This window comes from Betta splendens, chromosome 24 (assembly GCF_900634795.4).
Source record: "Betta splendens chromosome 24, fBetSpl5.4, whole genome shotgun sequence".
Lineage (NCBI taxonomy): Eukaryota > Metazoa > Chordata > Actinopteri > Anabantiformes > Osphronemidae > Betta > Betta splendens.
Window position 1 is genome coordinate 13,952,958 of NC_040901.2, and position 14,169 is coordinate 13,967,126.

Sequence of the window (14,169 nt, forward strand, 5' to 3'; positions counted from 1 at the left end):
GAGCTTTTATGTTCTGTTTTTTATTGTGAGAACACTATACGGCAGTTTTACAAACGCCTTGACCTGGTGGTCAGTTCATGTGTCTCTCTGTAGGCGGCAGCAGAGCGCCCTCCATAAATACACTCTGCCGAAAATTGTAACGGCGAAGAAGACGCTGGAAACGGAAGTTCATTTTTCCGGTGTCCTTGTGTGAGACAGAGGCGACAGCAGACGGGCTAAAAATGTACAGGCATATGTTTGTAAGTAGCTTTTTCTGTTATGATCCGAACTGTGTTTGTAGAATTTCTACATGGCCCATGATTTTGGTGTCATTTTGTTAAGTAAGGGTGCGGGAAGGTTAAGCGTGGGTCGTTTTTGCCCATCTTAGCTAGGGGTCAAGGGAGTTAGCATTAGCCTAGCTGGCATGCTAGCTTCACGCGACTTTTCTCTCGTCTGTCTTGTCATTCTTGATGACTTTAAACGGCGATTTAACGGAGGTTCGCTTTCCGTGGATCATAAAGCCCCGTGGCCATGTCCCTGTGCGTGTGCGCTGACTTTGCTTGTCTGCAGGCGCTCCAGCAGGTGGCGCGGCGGACCATCTCCAGCTCTGCCCGCAGGCAGATTGCAAACAAGATCCCCGAGAAGCAGATGAGGTTCCAGGTAAAGGCGAGAGGGAAAACCTGACGCTAGTCTGTAAATCACTGGAGAAAATACACACAACAGCTGCTTTTACCACAGACTGTAAAACTGCAATGTTGGAAAAAGTGATTTCTGCAGAGTAACAGTAATGTTCATTGGTTGAAGGTGGAGAGTGTAGTGTAAGTGCAAAGGTTACGGTAGTTAAACGTGTTTTTATGCTGTGCAAACGCGAACTATCTGAGGAAAAACGCTGCATCACTGTGAAGGTGGAGGCTGGGTGATAATTCCACCATATTATGTAAAGGTTTTCCCCTATTCAGTTATTAATACCTTCTGTGTGTCACCTGCAGGATGATAATGGACTCCCAGTTCATTTAAAAGGCGGTACCAGTGATATTCTGCTTTACAGCGCTACAATGGGTCTCACTGTTGTGGGTGAGTAAATGCTTCTGCAGTTTTGTTTTCATATCATTATCCAGTTCGGCTTTGTTGGTTTGTGGGAACTACAGCTTTGGTATGAATGCAGCTTTTTAGTCACAGCCTAATATGCAATTTGAAGATGGTGGTGCTGGTAGTCAAAGTACAAGGTATTTACATTTAGCTCATGGTTTTGGTGAAACAATGATGCCCCTGCTGTTGATGGTCACCAATCACAGCTGATTGAATGCAGACATGTGGTCAGTTAAGTCAGGCTGTTTTATATTATAACTAATGATGTGTAAAGTACTTTGATAGGTTTTTGTCTTAACAACTGTTCGTTGCCTTGCTAAGTTAAAGAAGCGATCACACTGACTATAGACCAATTCTGAGCCAAACCGGCTTTAGCTGTGGCAAATAGAGGCTTTGCTCTGAAGTGAAACAAAGTGACAATGTCACAAACATCTGTTGAATCACGTCTTGATGTCTTCCTACTAACCGGACTCGTTTCCTTCCAGGAGTTGGATACGGCATGTACCTGATGGTGAAGGCCTCGTTCCCCCAAAACAAAGCCTAACTCCGCCATTGAGCTGTTTACCCTAGGGCGGTGACCTCCCGGCCGCTCCACATTCAAATTCATGCTGGGAAATTTGATTCCTGTCATGTATGAATATTGTTTCTTGTTCGTGGGATCAATATTTATTTCTTGTACTGTCGCAAACTTAAGGATCAGTACAATAAAATGCTTCTCATGACCAACTCCTGCATTTGCTGCTTGTCAAAGCGGTTACCGATTGTGCGCATTTAACTTTACATCGTTCGTTACCATAGTAACTGATACAGTCATTGGTGCTTTTAGTGTTCCTCGTCAGGACACATTGTCGTGCTGTGTACTGCGGTTTTTCGCCAGACAGTGGCGCCAGGGAGCAGGCAAAGATCGTCTCTAGTGACAGATGGATAACGCCTTTAAAAGTAGGGTTTTAGTGCTGCTGGCCTCGAAATCCTGCAGGCAGGTGAGCTGTGTTGAACTGATGAGCAGTAACCACATCAAAGTCTACTTTTACTCACGTTGATGCAAATAAACTTGAAGTTATTAACTTGCAGTACTTGAATGTAGAGTGAGAATATAAATAATTACTGTAGGTTGGTTCACCCCACTAGTATAAATACCTTAAATCTGCAGATCAGAGGAAATGATCTTGATGTGTGATCATTGTTCTGACAGAAGACTCAGCTGGCGGTTCCTTTCTTTCATTACACGTTTAATTTAAACACCAAGACATGATTAAAAGAGCTCAACAAGCAAGTGATGTAAGTCAAACAGCTGTGTACATTTCTCATGCAGCGCTGGCTGAAGCTCAGCTATAGGCGGCTGTAGAATGACAGTAAACAGACTGAACGACCAGCCAACGTTTAACCCTTATACACACTGATGTGCTGATAATGTCTTTAGTGCATTTAAATGAGCAGAGGAGCTGATAATTTGTTTGACGTATGAACCTATTCACCAAAACACAGTCATTATAATTAATGGTAAACTGCGTCCAAACATCTGCATAAACACAATGCAGCTGCAACAACGTCACTATGCCTTAGTTCCTCTGAGCAAGACAGCAACGGTTACACTCCTGAAGAACAAAAGGCAGCGTTAAAATGCAAAAGTCTCTGAAATAAATAAAACTGTTCCCTCTGCTGTGGAATTGTCTTTTAAAAAGTGCCACAACTGTGGGAAAGCTTTTTTTTTTTGTTACAAAGCAGGACAAGGTCACAGACAAACAAGGCACACACAAGCCATTACCCAGCATGCACCTCACCTTCACTGGCTTAACCTTTGAAACGTTACCAAACTCTTTATCCACTGGAATGGGACCACCGTTTCCAAGGTTTTCATCCTGAAAAGCCAGAAATCGCTAAGATTCTGCTTTTGAACGTTACAGGAGAAAGTGTGGCATCTAATTTGTGGCTATTTTTCCATTCACTTTGGCAAAGAATCGTGGAACTAGAAAACTGTAAAGCCAGAAGTGAGGCTGTGCCGACGTTTCTAAACGTGACGGAGGCGCCGAGCGTCGGCCTCTCAGTTGGAGATGTCGGCGCTGTTGTTGCGGTTGCCGTATTTGTGGTGGATGATGAGAAGGACGACGCCCAGCAGGAAGCAGACGGAGCCCACGGTCATGTACGCGATGCCCAGGAACGGGTTCTTGCCTCCCATCCAGGAGATGGTGCTGAGGATCACACGCTTCCGCCCCTCAAATCTGCGGACGGGATAATCTGGGTGGAGCCGGTCAAAGGTGAAAACACGCACAGAACCGTTGGTTTGCACAGATGTGAAGGGCTGCGTGTGAAGGATACTGTAGACCACCTCCAGAGTGTAGTTTCCTCGCGGCAGGGTTGGAACCATGCTGTTCTTCTTCTGGATGATGCGGTAGAGTTTGCGAAAGGTCGGCAAGGCGGCGGTTCTCATCCACACGATGAAGTCCTCGTTGATGAAGCCGTTGTTCTCTGGGTCGGAGTCCAGCTCGTAGACCGGCCGGCGCCAGTTCACCGGCTTGGTGGTCCCTGAGTCGGAGGGAAGCGTTAGCGCTGGTCCACCTTTCGGGCATTAGTGGTGGTGCTCCGTACCTTGGAAAGCGGCTGTGAGGTTGGGGTCATTTCCAGGGTTCCTGAACTTCACATGCTTGTCGGTCCACCAGGCGATTCCCGTGCTCGTCAGTGGAATCTGGAGCTTTGTGCCGTTTGGGTTGTTGTAAAACAGCTCCAGTGTGTCTGCAAAGGCAGCGAAGGTGGCGTGTTAGACACGAGCCCGGTCCAAATAAACAAGCAGCGTGTGAGGAGGAGCACTCACCGTTGAACATGCTGTTGGCGATGGCCCCGCACGGAGCCACGGGCCTGTTTTCATGGTAGGCGTACGGCTCACACTCCTTACTGGGCTTCTGTAACGCACGAGGAGAAGCCGCTTTAGCCCCGGGACGCGTGAGGCGCGCGGGCGCAGAGGCCGCACAGGCCCGTACCTGGAGGGAGCCCACGTCTCCGTTGAGCTGGCTGTCGTCCCTCGACTTCACGTAGCGCCGGTGATTCTGGTAGAAGTTGCTGAGGCCGTAGTACATGAAGACATTGCTCTGTTGATCAGGACAGAGGTTTGAGCGAGAGAGCGAGCGGCCGGACGCGTCCCCGCGGTTCTCACCTCATACGGCGTCTCCAGGTAGAAGGGGATGGTGCACGTGCACGGCCTGGTGCTGTTCCAGCTGTAGTTCTGAGAGCAGTTGAAGCAGGGACTGGACATGTCCACTCCCGTGTAGTCGATCTGTGGGACAGCGAACGATCACTTCAGAACATGGAGGACGAACCTCAGGCCGCTCGGTGCATTCGGCTTAACATTAATGTTTCAGGAAACGTTTATGGAGTAGAAATAAGACAAGAGAACTGTCGAGAACCCAACATATCTGGGTCCAGGCTCGTCTCACGTCACCTCGAACTCCTTGATGTTGTTGGACGTGACGTACAGGCCGATGCCGATCGGGATGAAGATGAGTCCGATGATGAAGAACGCGGGGAGGACGGTGCCCGCCGTGAGGATGGGCTGCCACGCGGGGAGCCGCTGCTGCTTGAACGCGGTGTTTTCGGGCTTCTTGCTCCGCAGAGTCCCGGCGCCAGGTCCCGACACCGTGATGTGTCCGTCCTCGTCTTTGGCGCTGTAGCTGGTCGCCATCATGGTTGTTGCTCGCTAGCTGCCGTTAGCCGCTTTAGATTAACGGCCCCACCTGCGCGCGGACACACAGCTTCAAACTACACAGTGACGTCGCCAACGTTGTGTCGTTTGTCGTTTTTTTACATATTTGTCATTTTATTCTATGACTCCCAGCCTCTAAATGCTAAAAACCCCGGAAGAAGTGGTCCTGCCACAGGTTACTAACAGGGGACGCGCTGCGTCATGACGTCACTGACGACGCGTTGGTCCTTCGTGATGCTTTTAGGAGCTGTTAGGAATATGGGATATTAGACGCTGTATAAGACGAATTAGCTTTTAATTTTTCCACATGTCTCACACATGCACACATTCAATTAAACTTCGAGTTAAGAGTTAACAATAAATAGTTTTTATTTTGGTGCCCGTCATTTCATGAGTCACAGACGAGTCACATTGATGAGTGGAAACCATCAAACACACGCTGTGAAGAAACATGAATGACTCCATTAAGTCTAAGGATGCAGCCAAAAACCACCAGGATGGACTTAATCAGTGTGAAGCTTTACTTGCAAACAGAGATGAGCGAATATAAAACTGTAAAAAACCAAATCGGCCGCTTGAGGACGCCGCGTCCGCGCCACGAGGCCGTTGCGCCGTGGCCTCATCAGCTCTTGGCTCCTGGTGCAGAGGCCGAGCACACCGTCGACTTCCTCAGCTCGATTTTCATGGACTGGCTCTCGGCCCGCGACTCGAACCTCGCCACCGTGGACACGCCCAGAACCGCCTTGCTGCTCGCTTTCACACCCTTTGACACCGGGATCCGTGTGGCCGCGGCGCGAGCGGACTGCGCGTCCGAACCGGACTGCAAGAAGAAGCACAGCATCAGATTTGGAGCACGAACACAAAGCAGTGATGGGCCGCTGGTGTTACTCTACTCATACGCTGCTTCTCACCGCTGCCTGCGTGGGCCTGGACGCTGAGGTGTTGGAGGTGAGCGGCGTGATGGTGATGCTGCTTGTCATCTTATTGGGGGCGGCCTTTGCTGCCGCCGGTTGCCGCGGGCAGCGCAGCACCGTTCCCGTCTCTCTGCTCTCGGAGCTCGAGCCCAGAGGTCTGAGCCCCAGCGCGGCACCGCCGCATCCCTCGGTCGGCCTTTGGAACTGTGGACCCAGGTGGATGTGGATCTTGTTGTCCCCCGTGGTGATGATGTTGCTGTTGGCGCTGTATTTGCGGAGAGGCTGCTTGTCTGGGCTCACTTTGATCACAGTGCGGCCGGCGGCGGCTTCGTGAGGCTCAGCTGACGCACACACTTCCGATACAGGAGTTGTGCTGACAGTGATGATGGACACTGGGGACTGGAGGCTGCCACAGCCGCTAGCGCTGCTGTCCTCTGGACTCCTGCTCCTGGAAATGGTGGTTATGGTCACTGGTGATTTTGCTCGATCCAGGTCACAGACTTTGGTCTTTGAGGACACGGTCGTGGGCTTGGGGAGGATCGTAATGCGAGGCTTCTGCAGACCCAGAGTGGGGATGATGGTGGTGCTGGAGAAGAACTCCTCAGCGCGAGGGCTGCTGATCTCCAGGGTGGCGGTGCTGTTGTCGGGATCCGGGGTCACTCGGATGTGCAGTGGCTGGCCCGGCTTCGGGGACAGGCTCATTTCAGGTGGATGGACCATGGACACGTCCACGGTCTTCTCCTTCTTCTTCATCCAGGGGATCCAGGACTTTCTTGCTCCGGGATCTGAGGATGCGGGAGGGTATCGTTCCAGAACGGTGGGCTTCCTGAGGTCGCGCTGTCTCAGGTTGCTCATCAGGTGATTTTCCTCCAGGACTGACTTCCGGATGAAGCCTGCCGCCGTCTGGTCCTCTGCCGGCTCCGTCTGCACCGCGGTGGAGGTGAGCGGGGCGTCGACCATCCTCCGCCCGTTCAGACCGGGCCTCAGCGCCCGGCTGTAGCGCCGGCTGGCCTCCAGCTCCTTGGTGAGGTCGTCCACCTCTTGGCTCATGCTCGTCCGTTTCTCCTCCTCCTCGACGAACCTCTGCTTCAGGACCGAATAGTCCACCTGCAGCTGCGAGAGCACGTCCTCCTTGTTCATGAGCTCGTGGATCTTCTCCTTCAGGGCCTGGACGTCCGCCTGCAGCTCTCTGCTCTTAGCCTCCTCCATCTTGCAGCGGGTTCTCAGCTCAGCCTCTGGGCTCCTGACCTCCCCTTTCTCTATTGCTTTGTTCCTGGCGATCTGCGCTTTCATCTGTTCGAGGACCTCTGACAGAGCGTTTGCTTTGTCCTGCTCTGTTCGGAACTTCTTCTCCAGGAGATCGTACTCGTCCTCTGTCTTCATTAAGTCTCCCTCCACCACCTCCAGCTGTTGGAGTCTGCTCTTGAGTCTTTCAATCTCCACCGTGAGCTCTTTCACCTTGTTATCTTGCTCCAGGTTTGTCTTGTTGTCCCTGTTGACCCACTTGCTCTCCGTCACACTTAGCTTCTCGAACAGCTCCCTACTCTTTTCCTCTTCGCTTGCTAGTTTAGCTTTTAGCTGCTCGTTCTCTTTGATGAGAGTCGTCACTTTGATTTCCGTCTCTGATTTGAACTTGAGGAGTTTCTTGCTCTCCTCGATCAGCTTCTCTGTGACCGCGGTCACTTTTCCCTGCTCTGCTTTGCACATCTTACTCAAGTCGTCGCTCTTCTGTTCTTCCTGTTTGAGTCTGTCTGTCAGGTTCTTCCTCTCATCTACCAGGATGACTGTAAAGGACTTGAGCTTCATGAGATCATCCTTCAGGACCATTTCTGCTCTTTCCAGCTTTGACTCTGATGACTCCAGGTCCTTCAGTCGTGTTTTTATCTTCTCCAGCTCACCTGCCAGCCCTTTGACCACGCCCTTCTCCTTCTCCAGGTTGGTGTGAAGGTGAGAACACTCTGCTTTGCTCTTGTTAAACGCTCCCTCCAGTTTCTCCAGTTCAGCCATTCTCTTCTGCAGTTTGTCGACCTCCAGCCTCAGCTCCTTGCTGTGATTCTCCTCGTCCTGGAGCTTCTTCCTCAGCTCCCGGCACTGAGTTTCAGTTTTGGTTATTTCCTCGTCCTTTCCCTCCATCTCCAGCACTCGTTTTCGCAGGTTCTCCAGCTCGGACATGAGGGACGAACTCCCACATTCCCCTTTGCTTATCTTCTCCCTGAGCTCCTGCAGGTCCTCCTCTGACTTCTGCAGCACCTGGTTGCTCTCCTCCAGCTCTTCCATCCTGCGGGCCAGAGCCGCCAGCTTCAGCCTCAGCTGCCGGCTCTGGGACTCTTGGTCGACCAGCTTGGCCGTCATCTCTTCGTGCTCCTGCCCGAACTTGGTTTCCTTGTTCTCCAGCTCGACCTCCAGCCTGAGGACCTTCTGGGCGTCCTCCTTGGCGGCGCTGATTGCGGCCGCCAGCCGCTGCTCTTTGTCCAGCAGCGTCTGCGTGAGGTCCTGGATCTTTTGGCTCTGCTGGTCAATCTGCTCGATGTGCAGCTGCCGCTCGTCCACCAGCATCAGGGCGAAGGACTTCAGCTTGACCAGCTCCGCTCGGACCTTCTCCAGCCTCCTGTTGTGGTCCTTGTCCTTACGAGCCTGGTACGCCTTTTCCTGCTCCAACAGTCTTTTGAGCCTAAGAAATCAAAAGAGGAAAATATGACATTTTCTTTCTTCAAGCTTGATTCAGTTTCCAAATAAACTTGTGAATAATTAGATAAGAAAAAATCTCCTCCACCAGTGATGCCACCTCTGCCTCCACACGTGGTGGATGAGGAGGAGGCAGCGGGTACGACACAACACACACTTTAAAGCTTGCTCCTCAAGTCTCGCTCCATCTTGACCCAATTTTCTCCCGTCCATCCTGCACCGTTCCCATAGTAACAAGGCAACAATACAAGAAGCGAGAGTTCTTGTTTTGGTGAGAACAATGACAAACACTAGCACGGCCTTTGTCATGATAATCCTTCTGTCATGAACAGAGACAAGTTGTGGCCAGACTGTATGTGTGTGATGTCATGGCTTCAGACCCATGTAAATGTCCTGATCATCGATGCCAGTGGAGAGACACTGCATCTAATGCTTTAAATTTGATGTCAGGACGGAAAATGGTCAAACTCTTGAACTCATCACGTCCGCTCTTGGAGCCCCGGCTCGGTGCTAACAGAGTGTGACTGTCCAGCTCTCTGTGGGGAATGACATCAGCCTCGACCCGTTCATGATTTCACCTGCAGGGAATGCGCTATCGACGGCACAAAGGGTCAACGCCTAGACACGGAGCAAACCTCCACTAAGCAGGACGCGCTTCCTCTAAAGCTGCGTCGAGGGGCGGCGGTGGGGGTGCAGCGGTGCCTCACCTCTCCCTCTCCTGCTCCAGGAGGCTGGTGAAGTCGTCGCTCTTGTTCATGAAGTCGGCGTGTTTGCGTTTCTCGTTGTCCAGCTCCACCACGGTGCGGCGGTGGCATTTCTCCGCCAGCAGCAGCTGCTCCAGCATCCGTCTGTACGTCTCCCTCTGTTTGTCCTCCAGACGCTGGAGCTGACGGAGACACGCGGACGCTGGTGAAGAGCAGCTCACACGCTGTCAGTTCCGCTCATGGTGATTTGTGGTTAACAATGATCAGTGGGAGTCTCTCACCACACATTCACGGGGCAGAGAAACCTGACGTTAACGTGGTCCCGACCCCTCCTCACCTCGGCCATGGGTTTCTCGTACACGTCGTCGGTGCCGCCGCTGCTGTGGGTGAGCAGCCGGTCCCTCTGCAGGGCCTGCAGCGGCTTCACGGGGACCGACGAGCCGTAGTGGGCCTCCAGCGCCTCGGGCCTGAGTCCCTCTGACTTCAGCAGGTTGATGACGTCCTCTCTGGCCTGAGGAGACACAGGAGCCTTTAACATCCTGTACAGACGCTGACGAGGAGCTCGGGCTCCTGCACCGGCAGAGGGAGCTGCTGACAGCGCCACGCTGGACTCAGGCAGGAAATGACTGTTAATTCACATAATAATGAAGAGTCCAGCGTTGCTCTGTGTCAACTCAGTGTTATCACTACTGGAAAATTCACCGCGCCCAGATGAACAGGATGGAAACGCAGGGCGAGGCAGCAGCATCCTGCCGCTCTGGACTCTGAACGTGCTCCCATTAGTCAGTCAGTGTCGGACCTGCACTGACCCAAAGCATCTTAAACGTGCTCCCACCTGAACCTCTCCCTCCATCACTCCCAGCAGGCGCAGCAGCTCCTTCTTGGACAGGTCCGATGCCGTCTTCTGTCTGGCTGCAGGTTCCGCCCTCGTGTCCGTCTCCTCTCGCGGGACCCTCTTCTTTCCTGCTGCCAGCGCCGCTGGGTTCTCCTCGTGCTGCTTGATGAAACCCTTAGTGGGCTGGATGTGTCCGTCGTCTGGACCCTGCATGGTGCAGTTCCTCGATCGCATTTTTCACCTGTAAAAGGAGCTACAGTAAAAAGCACATGTTGGATGCGTTACTGTGGGTTTATCGATGACGTTCCTCCCGACAGAGTCCAGCCAACACACAGAGACTTAAATGTGACCTGACGTCAGTAATCGATCACAGACACCTGTTGCTGTCACATTCAGCTTCCAGCCTGTTCTTGAATGTCCGTATGGTGTCGACATCACAATAAAGGAAAATACAAGTGATGATGTTCTGTCTGTTGGATGAACTTCTGTCTGTTGGATGAACTCATATGATTGTTGTGAGGAGATTTCAATGCAGGAAGCTGGAAGCTAATTCTATGAAAATAAGAGTGTGTCCAACAGACGAGTTTAATGTGTCAACGTGTTTCTGACAATCAGACTACAACTTCAGGTGCTAAATGAATCCAGCATTGCAGAACATTGATGCCACATAGAGGGAAAAGCCTCTGCGGAGCTCACATCGTGTGGGAGTCCTGAGACAAAAGCAGGTTTATGGGTTTTTGGATCTGTTCCCTGAGGACGCAGGTCTGGGCCCTGACTCAGCCAGAGAGAATCCTGGCAGTGCAGCGGCAGCAACGTTACTGCTGTCTGTTATTTATAGTTGTTTCAGGGGACAGGCCAAGATCCCCCATGCGTCAAAACCACAGATCCGTCTTCATTAGGAAGGCGAGCGGGGGGCACGGGGGCAGATGGAGGTTCAGGCTTCAGACAAAAATCTAGTCAGAGACAGTTGAGCCTTGTGTTGAGCTTGTTAATGTTTTGTGAATCAGTCGAGCAAACTGGATTTACTGTGTCCTCCCTCACTCACAGCTGTAAGGATTCAGAACCGGGCCATGGTTTGCAGCCACATGGCAAACCCCAATGGAAGAAATGTAAATAAACCAAATATATAAAAGTCTTTGTCTTATTTATGGAGACGTGATTTATGCTCTGGCCTCAGACAGCTGTGGCCTGTGGTCGACACGTGACACCAGCTCTGGAAGCTGATAATAACAAGCACCGAGGTCTGACCCCAGAACCAACAAGTGGGTCAAAACAGCACCTAACTGGCAAAAAACCCACTTATATGGTCATTTGTATCTCTGACAGAAAACCAAAAGTACAAAAGGTGAACAGAGACATGAACTCAGAAACGGCCTAGTTTGTTATAATAGAACTTGACTTGACATTATGGAGGCAATGACTTTAATCATAAAGTCATTAGAAGCTGAAGTTGATTCTAAACTCAGGACAGTGTAAACACCAGCAATGGCAGCAGGTGCAGCTGTTTGGGTAAAATTTAAAGGGGATATTTTTAGGGTGTCCCCACTCGTGTCCAGAATCCAACAAGGGCAAAGTCCAGCGCTATCACTTTTAAAGCCTCTGCAACTGTACGGATGCCTGAGCCTCCATTTTACTTGACCAAACCGCTGGTGTAAATAACTGAGCCGAGGTCACACGTGGGAAGACTGTTTAGTGATGCGTAAATATAGGCTGTCTGAGCACTTCTGGCTTCTGTGACCACTAATTATTTCCTTTTGACTTCTGTAATCACAACTTAAACAGATTCTGGTGAACGCAAACAGAACCTGTCTCTTCGTTGGTCAGACACGAGTCAACGATGTCCGTCTGCTGTCAGCAACGACGTCCTGATCAAGAACACGGCTCCAACTGAAGCCTGTGATGCCTCAATTAAGGCCTTCCAGTGTCAGACCCGGTTCTGTCCAGGGTTCTGTTCCATCAGCGTGACGTCGTCAGTGCTGTGGAATCTGTGGAAAACCTCTTGAAACTGCTCAGTACTTGACTAACATCAGTGTATCAGGCTGTGGCTCTGGAAATAGTGACACTTACATTTGGGACCTGGACGCCGCCTCAGGCTCACGTTACCATGTTTAGCATATTTATTATAAGGACGTCAGTAATAGCACCTCGTTAAATCCATTTCTATAATCAGAAGCTGGTTTGGTTCCCTGCTAGTTGTTTATAAAACCTGTGCTTCATGTTTTAAGCCTGGCCTCCGGCTCGTTGAGCCTCAGCTCCAGCGCTGATCGTAAGACGCTCATCAGCCTCCTTTCAGAGCGAAGGGAAGCAACTGGAAGCAGCTGAAAAAACAGCGGAGTGAGACGTCCGCGTAAATCGTTTATCAGGTTTAAAGCCCGATTCACGTCCTTGGTGCAGGTGGAGACGCTTTGCATCATGTGGGAGTTTTCAGTGTCCTGTTTAAAGCGCGTCAGTCACTGGGGGAAGCTCACGGGCCGAGACGAGGCGGCTTCTCGAACTCCCAGCAGCTCTAATCAGCGGCGACCAGCGAGGGAAGCTGACATCACTCCCACCACGCAGCCGGACAGCAGCCAAGTCTCATGCCTTTCAGATGGAATGAGGGTGAAGTCACTTCCCTCGTGATCCCAGAGGAGCCGAGGGGCGGCTCAGCTGCTCCTTTTATGCGTTACAAGCCGTTTAGGCCCAGAACAATGATGACTCTCCAGCGGGTCGTGGTCAGTTCAACAGCACTTTGACCTCAGCCCAGCAGAAGGTTCCTCAGAGCAGACGCCCATCGAGCTTCGGTGGCAAAAACTCTCACAGGAGCATAAATAGAGTCTTATTCTACTCGTGGGACTTTTCTAAGTGTGTCTAACTTCAACTCAAATGTGAGTCTTTGAGGTTTAAATACCAACAGCCAGCTTTGTTATCTGCTGATGAACTGGACTTGGAGACTGGAACAAAGAAGCTTCGTTAATGCACTGAGGGAGGTTCTGGTTCTGGTTCTGGTGGAGACCAGTGGTTCAACCACTGCTGAGTCACACTCCATCACCTCTTCATGGTTTCATTCAGTTATGAAGCTGTTTCTACCCAGTGGTCCCAGTAAAACACAGCCATAACTCCACCGCTCCGTCCTCCTCGCTGGTCTGTTTCGTTGTCATGGTAACAACAGTCGGTGTTGTGAAACCAAACAAGACGCCGGCGCCGCTGAGCCGAATTAGCAGCGCCGGCTCATGTTTCTGTCTTATCAGTCGGCCACGAGGAGACAGAGATGCTGAGTTGTCAGCTAAGGTGTTTTATAAGAACTGAGTGGTCTGTTGTTTCTGCTTCAGTGAGTCATTCTGGTGATCGATGTATTTCTGGTGACTGTCAGGAGCAGGCACATGTTAAACAGAAGATGTGGAGGCTTTCAGCCTGAATCCTCCTGTCTGCAGCTGTTAGACGCGCAGCCGCTCTTCCTCCTCCTGAGGCGAAGCTTAAGTACTGTGGTAGAACATCTATTAAATTAATGCTGCCTAAGGCTTCCTGAAACAAGCATTCACTGGGCCGAGAACGAAGGGAGTCGTAAGTCAGCGGCTCAAACGTCCCATGAGTCAGAGTTGGCCTCAGATTTCACCAGATACTGGTTTCACATCATCATGAAGGTGCTGCTCGGCTCCGACATCACGGTGGAGAGGTTAAACACAAGTGACTGACAAAGAGGAAACAAGCGGTGCCTTCACTGCTCCGTCTCACAGCACCACCTGCCTAGTTCAGAGGATGGGTCTGAGGACTCAACCGGAGCCTGCTCCCTATTCAAATGTACTGGAATGGTTTCTCATGTAAGATATCCTAATCCTTGACTTTGTTAGTTGTGTCACACCCATGCGCTCTTACCTGATCTCAGTCCCAGAACGCCTCCAGCTCGAGTTCTGTCCTCCCTGCTCTCAGAGATGGAGAAACCCTTGGTGGAAGCGTGACTCTCTCTGCTCCTGCTCACGACTGAGCTCTGCTCTATATTTAACCTGTGCTCTCAGTCCGTTAGCAGCTGAACTGACGGACCCAACAGCTGACTATCATCTGGACCAGCGGCCGACCGCTCCTCCTCCTGCTCGGGGGCTTGGCCTGGCTCCGCTCGAGCTGCTTCCAGTTTGTGCTGTCATTTGCTTTAGCTGGGTTTTTTCTCTTATACGCCCCAAAGCCACAAACTGTGATTGTGTTGCATTAGTCCGAAAACTGATGTCACGTGTTGTGTTATGATGCTGAATGTGTTGTTTTCTTTTTTATTTGTTTGTTTTTTTTTGGTCTCTGTTT

The 14,169-nt window shown here is 51.1% G+C and overlaps 3 protein-coding genes across 3 annotated transcripts in view; 1 reads left to right on the forward strand and 2 right to left on the reverse strand.

Annotated features, from left to right (window-relative positions):
• Positions 1–83: 83 nt before the first annotated feature.
• Positions 84–1,794, forward strand: LOC114850029 (cytochrome c oxidase subunit 7A2, mitochondrial-like). Its single transcript, XM_029141973.3, has 4 exons — positions 84–239; positions 550–639; positions 969–1,053; positions 1,554–1,794. Exons 1-4 carry the CDS (start codon positions 222–224, stop codon positions 1,610–1,612), a joined length of 252 nt encoding a protein of 83 aa, XP_028997806.1. The 5' UTR covers positions 84–221; the 3' UTR covers positions 1,613–1,794.
• Positions 1,795–2,280: 486 nt separating this feature from the next.
• On the reverse strand, positions 2,281–4,962 carry LOC114850004 (cell cycle control protein 50A-like). The gene is made up of 7 exons (XM_029141917.3): positions 4,502–4,962; positions 4,217–4,336; positions 4,044–4,151; positions 3,878–3,965; positions 3,655–3,798; positions 3,385–3,591; positions 2,281–3,303 (listed from the first exon to the last, which is right to left on the reverse strand). The coding sequence occupies exons 1-7, from the start codon at positions 4,742–4,744 to the stop codon at positions 3,110–3,112; spliced, it is 1,104 nt and encodes a 367-aa protein (XP_028997750.1). The 5' UTR covers positions 4,745–4,962; the 3' UTR covers positions 2,281–3,109.
• A 307-nt stretch (positions 4,963–5,269) lies between these two features.
• The window catches only part of LOC114849971 (filamin-A-interacting protein 1-like), a 32,211-nt gene continuing 23,311 nt past the window's right edge, over positions 5,270–14,169 (reverse strand). The window contains exons 2-7 of the mRNA XM_029141842.3: positions 13,753–13,843; positions 9,901–10,153; positions 9,403–9,576; positions 9,069–9,247; positions 5,674–8,347; positions 5,270–5,582 (exon numbers count right to left, since the gene is read on the reverse strand). Coding sequence (XP_028997675.1) covers positions 5,385–5,582; positions 5,674–8,347; positions 9,069–9,247; positions 9,403–9,576; positions 9,901–10,134 — 3,459 coding nt within the window. The 5' untranslated portion in view covers positions 10,135–10,153; positions 13,753–13,843 and the 3' untranslated portion in view covers positions 5,270–5,384. The remainder of the gene's footprint in view (positions 5,583–5,673; positions 8,348–9,068; positions 9,248–9,402; positions 9,577–9,900; positions 10,154–13,752; positions 13,844–14,169) is intronic.

Coding starts and splice junctions, on each gene's coding strand:
- LOC114850004 (XM_029141917.3), bottom strand. CDS start 4,744: ATGATGGCGACCAGCTACAGCGCCAAAGACGAGGACGGACACATCACG. Junction 3,592..3,654: donor CCTCACAGCCGCTTTCCAAG/GTACGGAGCACC, acceptor CCTCCGACTCAG/GGACCACCAAGCCGGTGAAC. Junction 3,304..3,384: donor CACTCTGGAGGTGGTCTACA/GTATCCTTCACA, acceptor GGCTCCACCCAG/ATTATCCCGTCCGCAGATTT.
- LOC114850029 (XM_029141973.3), top strand. Junction 640..968: donor AGAAGCAGATGAGGTTCCAG/GTAAAGGCGAGA, acceptor TGTCACCTGCAG/GATGATAATGGACTCCCAGT. Junction 1,054..1,553: donor AATGGGTCTCACTGTTGTGG/GTGAGTAAATGC, acceptor GTTTCCTTCCAG/GAGTTGGATACGGCATGTAC.